This window comes from Meriones unguiculatus, chromosome 7, assembly GCF_030254825.1.
Source record: "Meriones unguiculatus strain TT.TT164.6M chromosome 7, Bangor_MerUng_6.1, whole genome shotgun sequence".
NCBI lineage: Eukaryota > Metazoa > Chordata > Mammalia > Rodentia > Muridae > Meriones > Meriones unguiculatus.
This window is the reverse complement of record NC_083355.1, coordinates 39,693,233-39,706,217: the sequence shown is the minus strand read 5'-3', so window position 1 is coordinate 39,706,217 and position 12,985 is coordinate 39,693,233. Positions and strand designations below refer to the sequence as shown.

At 40.9% G+C, this 12,985-nt stretch overlaps 1 protein-coding gene across 2 annotated transcripts in view; it reads right to left on the bottom strand.

The window, feature by feature from the left end:
- Myo1d (myosin ID) overlaps positions 1–12,985 on the bottom strand; it is a 301,477-nt gene that overhangs the window by 98,073 nt on the left and 190,419 nt on the right. For both annotated transcript variants that reach the window (XM_060387163.1, XM_060387162.1), the window contains exon 20: positions 10,653–10,766. In XM_060387163.1, coding sequence (XP_060243146.1) covers positions 10,653–10,766 — 114 coding nt within the window. The remainder of the gene's footprint in view (positions 1–10,652; positions 10,767–12,985) is intronic.

Here is a 12,985-nt window from a genome sequence, read left to right as displayed (position 1 = left end):
GATTCTCCAGTTTTCTGAGGTCTCATTAGTAACTTGTACTTAACAGGTTAAGATGAAATGTTTTGGAAAGGAACCATTAATAATGTAAGGAAGATTTATATAAACGAGGACACTGCAAGGAGATAGAAGGTGACATAGGGCACAGCAGGAAGAAGCCTTTGTAGTTAACTTGGGGTTTGGGGTCAGAAACACTATCCTGAAACCTTACACCAATGACCACTTTCTTCTCAAATTGGTATCTTTCCTTATGAAAGGTGCTTCTTGCACAGGTTTCTAAAGATGGAGATGGAGACATATCAGAGTTAGGCTGCTAAAGACATCAGCTATGTGACAGATATTAGTTTCTTTTTTTTTTTAAATTTTGCTTTTGAAAATAAAACATTAGGGCTGTGGCTATAGCTTAGGTATGTGCAAGACTCTGGCATTGGTTCCTAGTACCCTTTCAAAGAGATTTTAGTTTTGCATGTTTTTCATAAATGGGAGGCAGTGGAGCAGAGGTTGGTGCTAGGCTGAGCAGACGTGGGCGTGAAGCCCAGTTCCTTTGTTTGGGAGTTTGGAAGTCTTGGCTGTGTTGCTTCACCTTTCTTTCTGAGAGCAAGACATTATAGTGACTGGACCTTGGGACTGTTGGGCATGTGCCCAGGGATTGTGCGGCATGAGCTGGTATGTATCTGTGTTTCTTCCATGAAGCAGGAGGTGTCATAGGAGCACTCTTGTGCTGCCAGTGTGGAATTGTCAGCATGCTACAAAATGTTCAAAGCTGCTCAAAAATGTTCATGGATAGACAAAAGCTCTGACAGGATAGTTGCTTTTTCTTTTTAATGGTGCTGGGGACAGAACTCAAGGCTTCCTACATGCCAAGCAAGTACTTTACCCCTGAGCAACATCCCCAGGGCCTGATAAGACACTTACATAAAGGAAGCTTATAATTGCCTCAGCATGGGGATGTCTATTGTGCAAATGCAGAAATGTGTTTGTATGTGTGTCTCTATTTAGGGCTTTGTTTTGAAAGGATCTGGCTTCAATCGGTCTGCTCTCTGGTAAAATAAGGGGTGGTATGCTTACTTTCTTATACTTTAGGACTCAAAAGCCTTTGCATTTCTTTAACAAGATGCCTTTTATAGGAGTCCTGCCAAGATGATTTTTGCTTTCAGATACTGCGTCAAGACATCTTTGAAATCGGAAATTGACTTTCCAGGTCTAGTATTGATGGAGATGGCCTCTTCCTGGTGTCTGAAAGAGACTACTGCTTGATTTGCTCGGTACTGTTTTGCATAAGTCCTGGTGTTTAACCAGTGTAACAAAAGGCTTTTACTTCTGCACACATGCCAGGGAAACAGCGGGCAGGGAAGCTCTGCACGTGTGCTTCTCCCCCTCTCATCTGATTAATAAACGTTGAGAGAGCACGTCTCAGATACCACCTTTCAAAGAAGATTTTTAAATACCTATGGCCACGGAATTCAGCAACAGAATCACTAAATGCTGAAACATACAATAAGAGAAAGACTGCTTTGTCGCTAGCGTGACAATAAGAAAAAAAAATCCTGAAAAATTCATCTAAAACTTTAGATCTGTATTTTTCCAAATTTATTTCCAGTATAGACAGAGGTTTCTGAATATCTAATTTTGCTAAGCAGCTTCTTTGTTACAACAGGCAGAAATACAAACATTTGCACAAGATGTTCAAAATAATTAAGCTCCCAGGACCTGCTGAGAATTAATTAGGAAGGTAGATTTATTACCTAAATAAATAAATAAACCCAAGTAGTACTCAGAGTGTGACATTAAGGGATTATAAACTTCCATTAAAGAGGACTAATAAATATAGTGTTTTAAAGGCTTGAAGGAGGATCGGGAAGGGAGAAGGCTAGCACATACCAGCTCAGGCGGTGCCAGACAACAGCTGATTGCCTCTGTTGAGGTTACTATGGAAACACATTCCTTTGGGACATTGCCAGGAGGAGAGGGTGCTTTAGAAATGGTGGTTGAGAGTAGAGCAGGCTGGCGGATGGATTTCAACAGGGATCAGACACCCCCCTCCATATCCCACATACATTAAAAGGACAATCAATCTTCCAAACAGAGCAAAATCTTTCTAGCAAGCCATGTCAAACAGTAATAAAGCACGGAGCCTGGCATAATTACAGCCCATTGAGCTCTACCAAACCTGCACATCAGTTCAGATAATTGTCTCTTTCCTCTTCCCTGTTTACAGTTTTGTATTTCACACTGAACTAAAGGAGGGACGAGAATAATTAATTGGCTATTTCCCTTAGCCCTCAAGCCCATACTAATAAAAGGGTCTATATCAAAACAACAATAACAGGCGAATTCAAACATTTTTCAGACTAATTCATCAGGCAAAACTAACACTCGCCAACAAAAGGAGGCTGAAAGATTCTAGTGGCCCTCAGGCTTAGTGATTCAGCTTCCGTGGTCTCCCTCAAAAGCAACAAACAGATTTAATGTTTATGTAAATTCCGCCTGATTTAGGCAACCTCCTTCCTGAGCACTGGCCTGGGTGCACAAGTGTCTACATGACCCGAATAACAGAAAGTACATTTATGTAAGCAACATGCTCCGACCATGGGTAGCAACCTTTCCCATCAACTTAACTGTGATTTCCCAGGATAATTCTCGGAGTCAAAGAGGTGGTGATCAAAGCATTGGACCCAGCACTGCTAATTATGCAGGTAATGTAATATCTTGTCTTTATTCTCCCATCAACTTGCAGGAAGCACAAACCTCTCAGAGTCACAAAATACTTAAATCCTTATTATACCATCCTTTGCAAAAATTTAAACCTTTCTTGACAAATATGTTGGAACTAATGCTCTAATTTGAAAGCACAATATACAAACATGGTAGAGAAAGTGACTGTGAGGGAAGATACTGATTTGATAGCAACACAGATTGCAGCTGGCTGAAACCCTAACCCAACCCCTCAGTGTTTGTACATAGAAGCTCACTTAGCTACTAAAGGGGGTCACATGTAACTTGAATGTTTCTCTTCAGATCACTTTTACTATTATGTGACTATGTCATTTGTAAGGATGTTTGCTGAAAATATTCTCAAGGATCTGCTATGATATCTTATTTTTATTTTTCCTGGGAAGATTGACCAGAACCACTGTTAAATGACAAATGGTTATACAGTGCTTGCTAGTCAGAGGGGAGGAAGGCGCCAAATGTATCTTTAAACAGATTTGCTTAGGTTTATTAAAAAAAAAAGTCAGTCTTTATCACCTTAATATAAACTAACAAAGAGTAGGGATATGGTTATTGTGGTTAAAAATAGGGATGTAGTGAATACTGAATTACATATTTTAGGGCAAATATATATCTATATATATCTCCATACATATGTTTGTATATATATGCACACATATATAAACACACATACACATACATATATATTAGAATGGGTGAAATGCAAGCAAATGCAGAACATCAAACAGTGAGAATGTGAAGAAATAAGCACCCTAATTCTGCTTAGAATACAAAATGGTATAGCCACATTGGAAGAAAACTGACAGTTCTTACAGAGCTGAACTGAGTCTCATCTGTGACTGAGTAAGTGCACTCCTAGGTATTTATCCAACTGATCCAAGAGCTCATGACCACATATGAAACCTGCATGCAAATATTTATAGTAGCTTATTCATGACTGCTCCGAACCAGAAGCAACCAAAGTTTCTTCCAGTAGTGAATGGAAAAGCACACGCTGGTACCACCATATAACAGAATATTATTCATTGATTGGAAAAAGGCATAGATAGACACAGAGAACTTTAAACGCTTATTGCTAAGTGAAAGAAGCCAATCTGAAAAGTCTACATACTATATGGTGCTGACACATGACATTCTAGACAAGGTACAGCTAGAGAGACATGAAAATGGCCAGTGGTTCCCAGCGGGTTGGGGAAGAATCGACAGGCTATGCTTGAGAGTGTGTGCAGTATCTACATCCCTCCTGACGGGCCTACCTTTGTCACCTTCTTCAACATCCTTTCTCTTCTTGTGGTGTGGTCATGAGTGTTAGGTTGGAATAGGGTGAATTCTACTTGTTTTGCTTTGCAAATAGACCTCTCACATGCAATTCAAGGACTCTACTATTGAGACACCCCAGCCAGATGGGGTGAGCTTGAGAGGAAGGGTCCTGGAAAGTGACTATAATCTTAGAATTCATAAAATGGTGTCCACCTGTAGTAAAAGCAGTTATCAGTAAAAAGATAATGAGTACTGTAAAAGGATAATAGAGTGTTAGAGTAATGTTCTTGTGCAATGTACACAATTTACCCTTGTTCATTCAAATCTGATTTCTCTACCCCACTATCTGGTTTCAGACATTGTATTGTAATGTTTATTCTAAGCATCACCTGTTTCAAGTTTGTGTAAACATGCTACCATTTGTTCTCTGTGTTGTCAATAAAACAACTGACCAATGCTGAGGAATGGAGAGAATAGGGTGGGACATCCTGGTCGGGAGGGGAGGAGAAGGAAGTGAGTGGGAGGAGAGGGGAGCAGAGATTGGCAGGAGAGGACTTCGAACAACAAGGAGAGATGAACCAGACCTGAGATAAGACTAAAAGCAAGTATAATGGGTAAAAACTGCAGGCTTGGAGGTTTAGGATGGAGTAACTATTGCCCAGCATTGTGTTCTAGCTTAGTTAAATAAATCCTAGTCTCTGTGTGGTGATTTGGGTATACAGCTGGTTTAGCAATAACTGCTGCTTAACTAAAAGATAAATCAATAGTAAATATTGATAACCAACAACAATAGAGCATGGTTCAGAAGCCAGAAAAGGACATGTGAGTACTTAAAGTTGGTGTGACACCAATGAGCAATGGGGAATCAAGTCTCTTCTCCATGCAACAGACACACTCAAACACCGCGAGCTACCATTTATGAAATAACGCTACTAAACTACTCATGGCTTTAAGAGGGCCTCACAACAGAAATGAAAACAAGGCTAGATTCACATAGAAAGTAAAATTCAGCTCAAACCTTTCTTAAATACAAACATCTATAGTCTCATACATGCAGTGAAAAATACTTTAAAACTAAAGTAGTTAAAAGCACCATCTAAGAGAGCTAGAACACGAAAAACCTAAAGAACAGAAAAAGCCAGGTGTGGTAATGTTCTCCTGTCATCCCAGCACTTGGGAGGCTGAGGCAGGAAGACCTGGAGGCCAGTTTGTGTTACATGATAAGACCTTCTCTTAAAGAACTAAACAAAATAGAACCAACAGTGAAAGTGAAATTAAAGGGAAAAGAAAAACTAAGAACATATGTGCTGTTGGAAGGAATGAGCGGAGCAGCTACCACCAACGTTAGGAACATAGAACGGGATCCAACTCTAGGTACTGAAAGTTACCTGTCCTGCAGAGCCTTCGCTTCCCACTGGCAGACTGACTTCTATGAAGGGCCCAACCTGAGGTAGCCAATGGCTGCCTTCCCCCTGAGGAACAGTCTGTGGGCAATTGCTGTAGCATCCCACTGTGAAGGCCATGGCTTCACACACCACCCTCTGTGGATCTGCAACCTCCCCCAGCTTAGTGGTCATTTACTTCCTTGCTCCTTTTTAAAATTTTTCCTCTTTCATTTATATCTGTCCTGCCCCTTTATCAGCAGCATCCTTTCTTCTCTCTATTTTTGTTTCTATGTACGGCAAGCATACACTAGGGTTTATAGATCTCAGATGAATACCCACACATGTCCACACCTGTGCAGCTACCACTAGATCAAGATCCTGAACATGTCTTCTACAGAACACGTTTCCCTATGCTCTCAAAAGGCCTGTGTCTGCCTTTTGCTCCCCTGCCTGAAACACTTTCCCACAAGTGAAGATAGGTCTATTCCTTAACTCCTTTAGGTTCTTGCTTAAGTGTCAGCCTCTCAGGGAGGCCTGAAGACCTTATTACAAAACATAGAATCATTCACTGTATCTTGTCTTTTCTTCTGTAATTTATTATTTCCTTATCATATTTCATTGACTAACTCCCCCTCTTCTGTCTGCCCCTCCCACCACAGCTGTATGTCTGTTTTCCTTCAGTGGGAAGGAGCAAGGGCAGAGTCTGTGACTACTTTGGCATTTCTATGACAGCAACACCTAGGTGTCTACATAATAAATATTCAGCCATTTGAATTGAATGTTTGCTATTGAGGGTGTAAATTGACAATGGTATATAGCTGCCTAAATTCCTGACAAATTCTCTAGTAGCTGTATCTTCAAACCATTCCCTTGTTTTACCTGAGGTCCCTTGAATCTGCTCATTACAATTCAAAGTACAGCAAAAGCAAGGAGTGCAGTGGGGCTGTGAAAAAGAAAACTGGAGGGGGCCAATGGCTGCAGCACCATAGGGAGGGGTGCAGCAGGAAGTCAGTGGTCCGAGGCTGAAGGGGAAAGTTTTTTAGCTTCCCATTGGTGACCCCAGGGGATGGCTGATGTGTTCACTAACACCGAGCAGCTGGGATTCTTGGCTCCTGCTAGATTACAAGTTCAATGAACTAGGAAGTGCTGAGAATGTTGGAACTGGATGGGTGTTTTGTTGTGCATTAAGAAAGAAAGGTCAGCAAAGGATATGCATAGATTTGCCAGTGTTTGACAAGGAACAAAAGTGTGATTTGGTTCATGAGGCATCAATTGCTATGGAGAGGTTTTTTTTGAGACACAGTGAATAATTCCTTACTGCAGGATGAAGCTCAGCGGTTGCTGGGGTAGCTCACTCTAACTTGGGTCTAAAGCCGACACATGCTAAGTGGCAGCAGAGAGGTGAGCAAGAAAACACGTAAAGGGCAGAGAGGGAAAGCACTGTCTAATGTTCACGCTGCTGCCGAGGCTGCAAGGACAATGCAATCCTGTGGAGCTGCCCTGAAACGGAAGTTCAGCCATGGTTTCCAGGTCCTTCCCCTTATCACCACACATACCCCCAACATTATTCACATACAACAATATGTGGTACAATCTGTTCTTAGAGACAGAAGAGCCAAGCAAAATCAGGGAGGAAATCTACACGACAGGAAGAGGGAGAGGGGGACTGAGAGCTAGACGTGGGAGAGCCTGGTGCATTTTTGTACTGATTATCTCCTAAAAAAAAATTCATCACTTTTAGTTTTGAAAACTTTTCAAATTGAATTTTAACACTGTATTCCCTTGTTCTTTTCTTCCTTAGACTGATACACCATAACCTTGTGGCTCTAACAGGCAATTAGGGCTCCATTCCCACATGGAAAGATGAGAAGACAGACAACCCAGAGCTTGGCTTTTGCTCCCTTTCCTTTGGTGAATGTCCCCCACCGTCCCACCGCATTTAACTGTGGATGTTGTGACTAATCTGCCCCTTTCCCCTCCAGAGCCATAATTCCCTTCTCCAGACCTACGTGGATCCACTCCTAAATGTTCATCCTAACTGCTGAATTCCTTCCCATTTTATATGTTAGACTCCTCATTATCAATGAATAGACACTGGATCTGAACTAAAACTGAAGGTTAAGGAAGTTGAATGGACACATACAGATTCACACACATACAGGCACATTCACAGAGACACTCACACATATAAGTATCCACACACACACACACACTCTCTCTCTCTCTCTCTTTAAATATTTATTTTAAAGGCAAGGTTTCACTATAGGCTGGCCTCAATTCACTATGTAGTCCAGAATGGTCTTAACACCTGATACTCCTTTTAGCCTCTTGAGGTAGTTCAGGATTCAGGCATGTGCACAGCTATGACTGAGGTAGAAAGTGTTTTCAGCCCCTCCCAGCTTCTAGCACCATCACAAAATATGGCTCATTGCCTTAAACTTTTGTTTTGCTTTCAAAATGTTTTAATAATAAAATATTTAGGCTTAATATTGCCATATTTACTTCAGGATTAAGCCCCCCTCCCTTCAGACTATATTTGGAAGTCTCCCTTTGTACCCAGCTTGCCTCCGTGGAGGAGGTAGGCATTTTCTCGTTCTGAAGTCAGTTCCTCCCAGAAGCAGATGCAAAGCAAAGGCTGATTAGTTTGATCTGGGAGGCCACAGACAGTAGTATGGAAGAGGGACCTGGGTCAGGAGAAGAAAGGCGGCTATTCTTGAGGGAAACTGCAGCTTGCTCTGTGGGGAAGAGTTGGGATATGATTTTGGTGATAAGGACCTGGGGTTTGCCCATTGCTCGCTGTGTTTCTAATCTATGTGAGAGGGCAGGGGCTCTGGCTGAGGGCAGCCTCTTGACGAAGTGTTGGCTGCTGGAAATCAGTGTGGGTGGGGCCCTGAGAACACCTGCAAGAGCAGGATCTAGCCTTCAGATTTCTGCTTTCCGAGAGTAGTTAAATATCATTCTTTACGACATTATATGATCATCGTTGAGGTCCCCAACAATGATGATGGGAAAATGACTATAAACTAAACTGGTTTAAAAATTTTTATTTATAGTCAATGCAAAAAAGGAAGACAGGGGCTAGAGACATGGCTCAGTCATTAAGAGCACATACTGCTCTTAGAGAGTTAAGTTCTCAGCACCAACATTGGGTGGCATACAACCACTATTACTCCAGCTCCATGGGATCCCACTCCCTCTCTGGACTCTGTGGGTACCAGGCATATACATATATTCACACAAACACACACACTTATACACATAATTAAAAAAACAAAAAAATCTTAAAGAATGAAAAAAGGAACACACTTCAGTTTAAAGAGTTGTTTAACTGTTAGTTGAATTTATATCATGAACTTCATGGGTTCTCCTTCATAGAAATAAAGGAAAGAAATAAATCACATACCATGATTTATTTTAGCTTGGTTCCATACCTCATTACACTTTGACAAAAAATATAATTTTCTCCCTTGTCTACCCTCCTCTTCCTTCTACTCCACATCTGCAGGCTGATAGGCTTAAATTGTGGCTGATATATAAGATTACAGGTCTTGGCTAAGAAGGTTAAATGCCCTCTCAAGTCTCTTCTTAGCTGCAATTCACTGGCCTTTCTGCTGTTGATAAGAAATGAGGTGCAGGTATGTGGTAGGGCAGGGTGGAATGGAGGGGCACCACAGTGAAATCAAGTCCCAAACCCCATGACACTGGCTATTCAGAAAGGCAGAAGTCATTTAGCAAGCTAGGAATGTTTTTTGTTTGTTTGTTCCTTACTACCAAAGGACCTCAGAAGTAAAAAAAAAATAAAACCACAAAACAATATGCTTCCTATTTCTTTTTGCAGAAACCAAAGGGATTTAAAATAATCTTTTTAAATAATACTCTTTGCAGACGCTAGCACTTGGTAAACACAGACTTCTCTATTTAAGAACTAGCAGACAGAAAAATTGCCCTATGGCTTAAAAGCTCTAGTAGTCCAGTAGACGCTGTCTAGAGACTCAGAACAGTCACTTGTGTAACTAACACTGTTAAACAGGAAAAAACAGATCCAAGCCAGATGTGGTGCACACCTGTAGGCCTGGCTGCTCTGGAGGATCATATCAACTCATGAGTCTGAGACCAGCAAGACTCTGTCTCAGAACAACAAAAATGAAATTTCTTATTGAGATTCAGGAAGATAGCCATCAAATTTCATGTTTCAGATCAAAGTGATTACAGGATTTGAAAGTCTAGGTATAAGAGTTAACTATAGAGTGGACTTAGATCAGAAATTATTCCATTAGGAAATTAATGTAAAATATATTGATAAAAACTAACTTCTGGGAGTTACATAAGCTCATATTTAAAAAAGAAGTAGTAGGGGCTGGGGAAATGTCTTGGGTTTATTGTGCAAGTGTGAGTAATGAAGTGTGAATCCTCAGAAACCTATGTAAATGCCCAGTGAGCATGGTGGCCCTCTAATAATTTGAGCCTCTGAAGGCAGAGATGGGATTCTCAGAGCAAGATTAGCCATATCACTAAGCTCTGGGTTTGACAGAGAGACTGAACTTCAGTGCATAAGGTGGAAAGAGTGACAGAGGATAATTCCTGACACTAACCTTAGCCTTACACACACACACACACACACACACACACACAGAGCAGTAATGTTTCCACAAATAATTTCCTGTTTTTCTACTTTATTCCATTTCCATAACAAACTTGTAAAAGTAGAGCTGGGAGATAGCTCAGTCAGCGCTTGCCACACAAGCGGAAAGACCCAAGTTCAAGCTCCAGAACCCACATAAAAAGCTGTGCACAGTGGTGTGTGCTTATAAGCCCAGCACTGGGGAAGGGAAGACAGGAGCATCTCTGGGGCTCACTGGCCAGCCACCCCAGCCTGCTTGGTAAGTTCGAGGTCAGGAGACCCTCTCTCTAAAACCAAGGATGGCTCCTGTGGCACACACCCGGGACTCTTCTCTGTCCTCCACATGCACTCTTGCCCACATGTGTATCCACATGGACACACAACACTTACAAAAGTATGTAAGAGAAAGCAAGCACATTTAAACAGTATGTAACAGTAGGAATAGATATCACATAGAACCACTGTTCTTAGCCTTAGAAATGGTTTTAGTTATTCTACCAGAAACTTTGAATCCTCTTATAGAAAACTGTGCTTTGATACAACACAAAATTGGTATAAAATTCCAGGAAGACATGGATCCTCCAGACCACAGGGATTGCATGTTTATCTGACCCTCTGTCCAGAGAACAGGAGTGTTTTATTTGATGTGTACTTACATTGTACAGAGGGATAGTCTTCATCACCTTGTACTGCTTAGTGGGGTCCATTTTGTACAGGTGACGGTCAGTTACAAAAATTGCTCGGTCTTCTACCTTACTAAATCGATTCACCTGTTAAAAAACAAACAAACCAATAAGCCATAGTAGCTCATCAAAAGGGAACCAAGTTGCATTTGGAAACACCTAGGCTCAGAGGCAGCTGACTGTGGAGATGAAGTCTCAGTAGAAGGTCATCGTGGATGGCACTCTGTGATCTCAAAGGAATGGTGGTTTCCAGATATGCTGAGTTTGGCAATAATTTTTCTTTACAGCTTAACAGGGAAAGTACAGCAAATGTAGAGCATGGGGACTAGGAATATAAAATGTAGACCCTGTCACGGAAGTGAACAGAACACCCAAACATAGGGAGAAGAGGTGTGTAAATCACATCTGATAAGGGATGTGTATCTAGAGCATACAAAGATCGAATTTAACTCAGTAATTTAACTCTGCCATATGTCATATTTACATATATATTCTCTCTGGAATTTTTGCTGCCTCCCCCCCTCTTATTTTTAAGATACCAACAAAGAAGTTAGAGGTTAATCTGAAAACACTGTGCTTTGGTAGGATATCCAGATAGCTGCATTCAGACAGGCAGGGCTATAGATAGAAGGTTACAAACCAAAACTGAAACTTGACATGGACATTTATCTCCTCTCGTTTGCCTTGGTTTTAGCCATCAGTCAGTTCTCTAAACATTTATTCTATAATAAAAGCATAATTTTTAGTCTTCAACATGACAGCAAGTTGTGCCTATGATTAAAATAGAGTCTACATGGTAAGTGTAGAGTTTGTGTGCTCGGGGATTACTCTGCAGAGCATCTGTTTTTGCCGTGACATACATGAAGTGCCTCCCCCAACAGTGCTCCAGAAGATCTGAGGCATTGAGTGTAAAGATCCACTTAGCGCTTCTGCACAGCACTGCTTTCTGCAGAGCTTTGTGGAAGAGAGGGTCCCATGGTCTGCATGGATAGATAGATACTGCAAACCACAGCTCTTGCTATGATATCCAGAAAGTTATCAAAGGTTCCAGGATTCTGCATACGTTGAACGCAACTTTTCCATAGTATATTTAATCTATGCATCTGTTTTAAACAAATGCCTATTAACATTTAACAAAATGGTTCTATGAAAGCCATTTGGAAAACATCATCATTTTCATCAAGCTTTCGCTGTATTGAACCAAGAACAGCTAGCATAGGACCTGGAAAATAAATGGAAACAATTCCCTTCACCTTTTATGAGATCATATGGAGAAACAAACAAATGAGGTGCAAAAGAATGTAATTTTAAAACCCTGTTATACAATCTCATGAGATCATTTGAGTTGAGACAAAAAGGCTACATATCCTTTTTATGATAAATAATGAGTTAATCTAAAAACAAGAAAAAATAACTCTCAAAGCAGATACTGTACTGAAGCTGCTCAGAAATATTCTTCATATGAACAAAATGCAGTTTCCACAGAGACTAACAAATATTTACCTTTTGTTTCAGCAACTCAAATCTTAAAACATGGATCAGTTAAGTGCCAAAGTCATCCTGTCAGACAGCATAAAAGCTGTAGATTGCTTAATGTGGTCTACTGACACAGAGATGAAAACGTTCAACACACATAGGTGAATCTCTGTTTAACACCAGAACGACGTGAGAACACGCTTTTATTTTATATTTATTTTCACAAAGTGATAGCAAAGCTGGACGGCAGACTCAGAACTAGACAAGACTTCATTTTGTTTTTTTGTACCCAAAGTTAAAACCCTCTTCCCAGGAAAAAAACTTCTGATTTCTCTAGCCACTTTAAGGCAGCTGTTTGTAGTTCAGTTGTTTCCGTAGGAGTCAGAGATGAAGCTTCTGCAGGGTCAGAGCAGAGCAGACAGACAGCAGGAGGAGCTATTTGTAGTGGTCTCTCACCTTAACAAACACTTTATAATAACCGTTGTTATTGGAAAGCAGCTGCTTCAAAATGATCCACTCACCAAGAGGAGGGCTTTTTGGAAGCATATCAAGCTTGCCTTGGTGTACCTTTGGGAATGAAAGATTCTACACAGACATAATCTAAGGGCGTTTTGCACTGAACTTAGAAATACAGAACCAACAGTAAAAGTTCATTTTTTACTCATCGGAACCCAGGATGGAACTGCCAGGCATTAAACTGTCTTCTCTGGAATGAGAGATGTCACATTGGGCTTTTCTAAAAATGGCCGAATTCTCAGAACCACCCAATTCACTGACTGTTCTGATTGCCAGATACCATGAAATAAGAAACGAGAGTGTGTATAACCTCC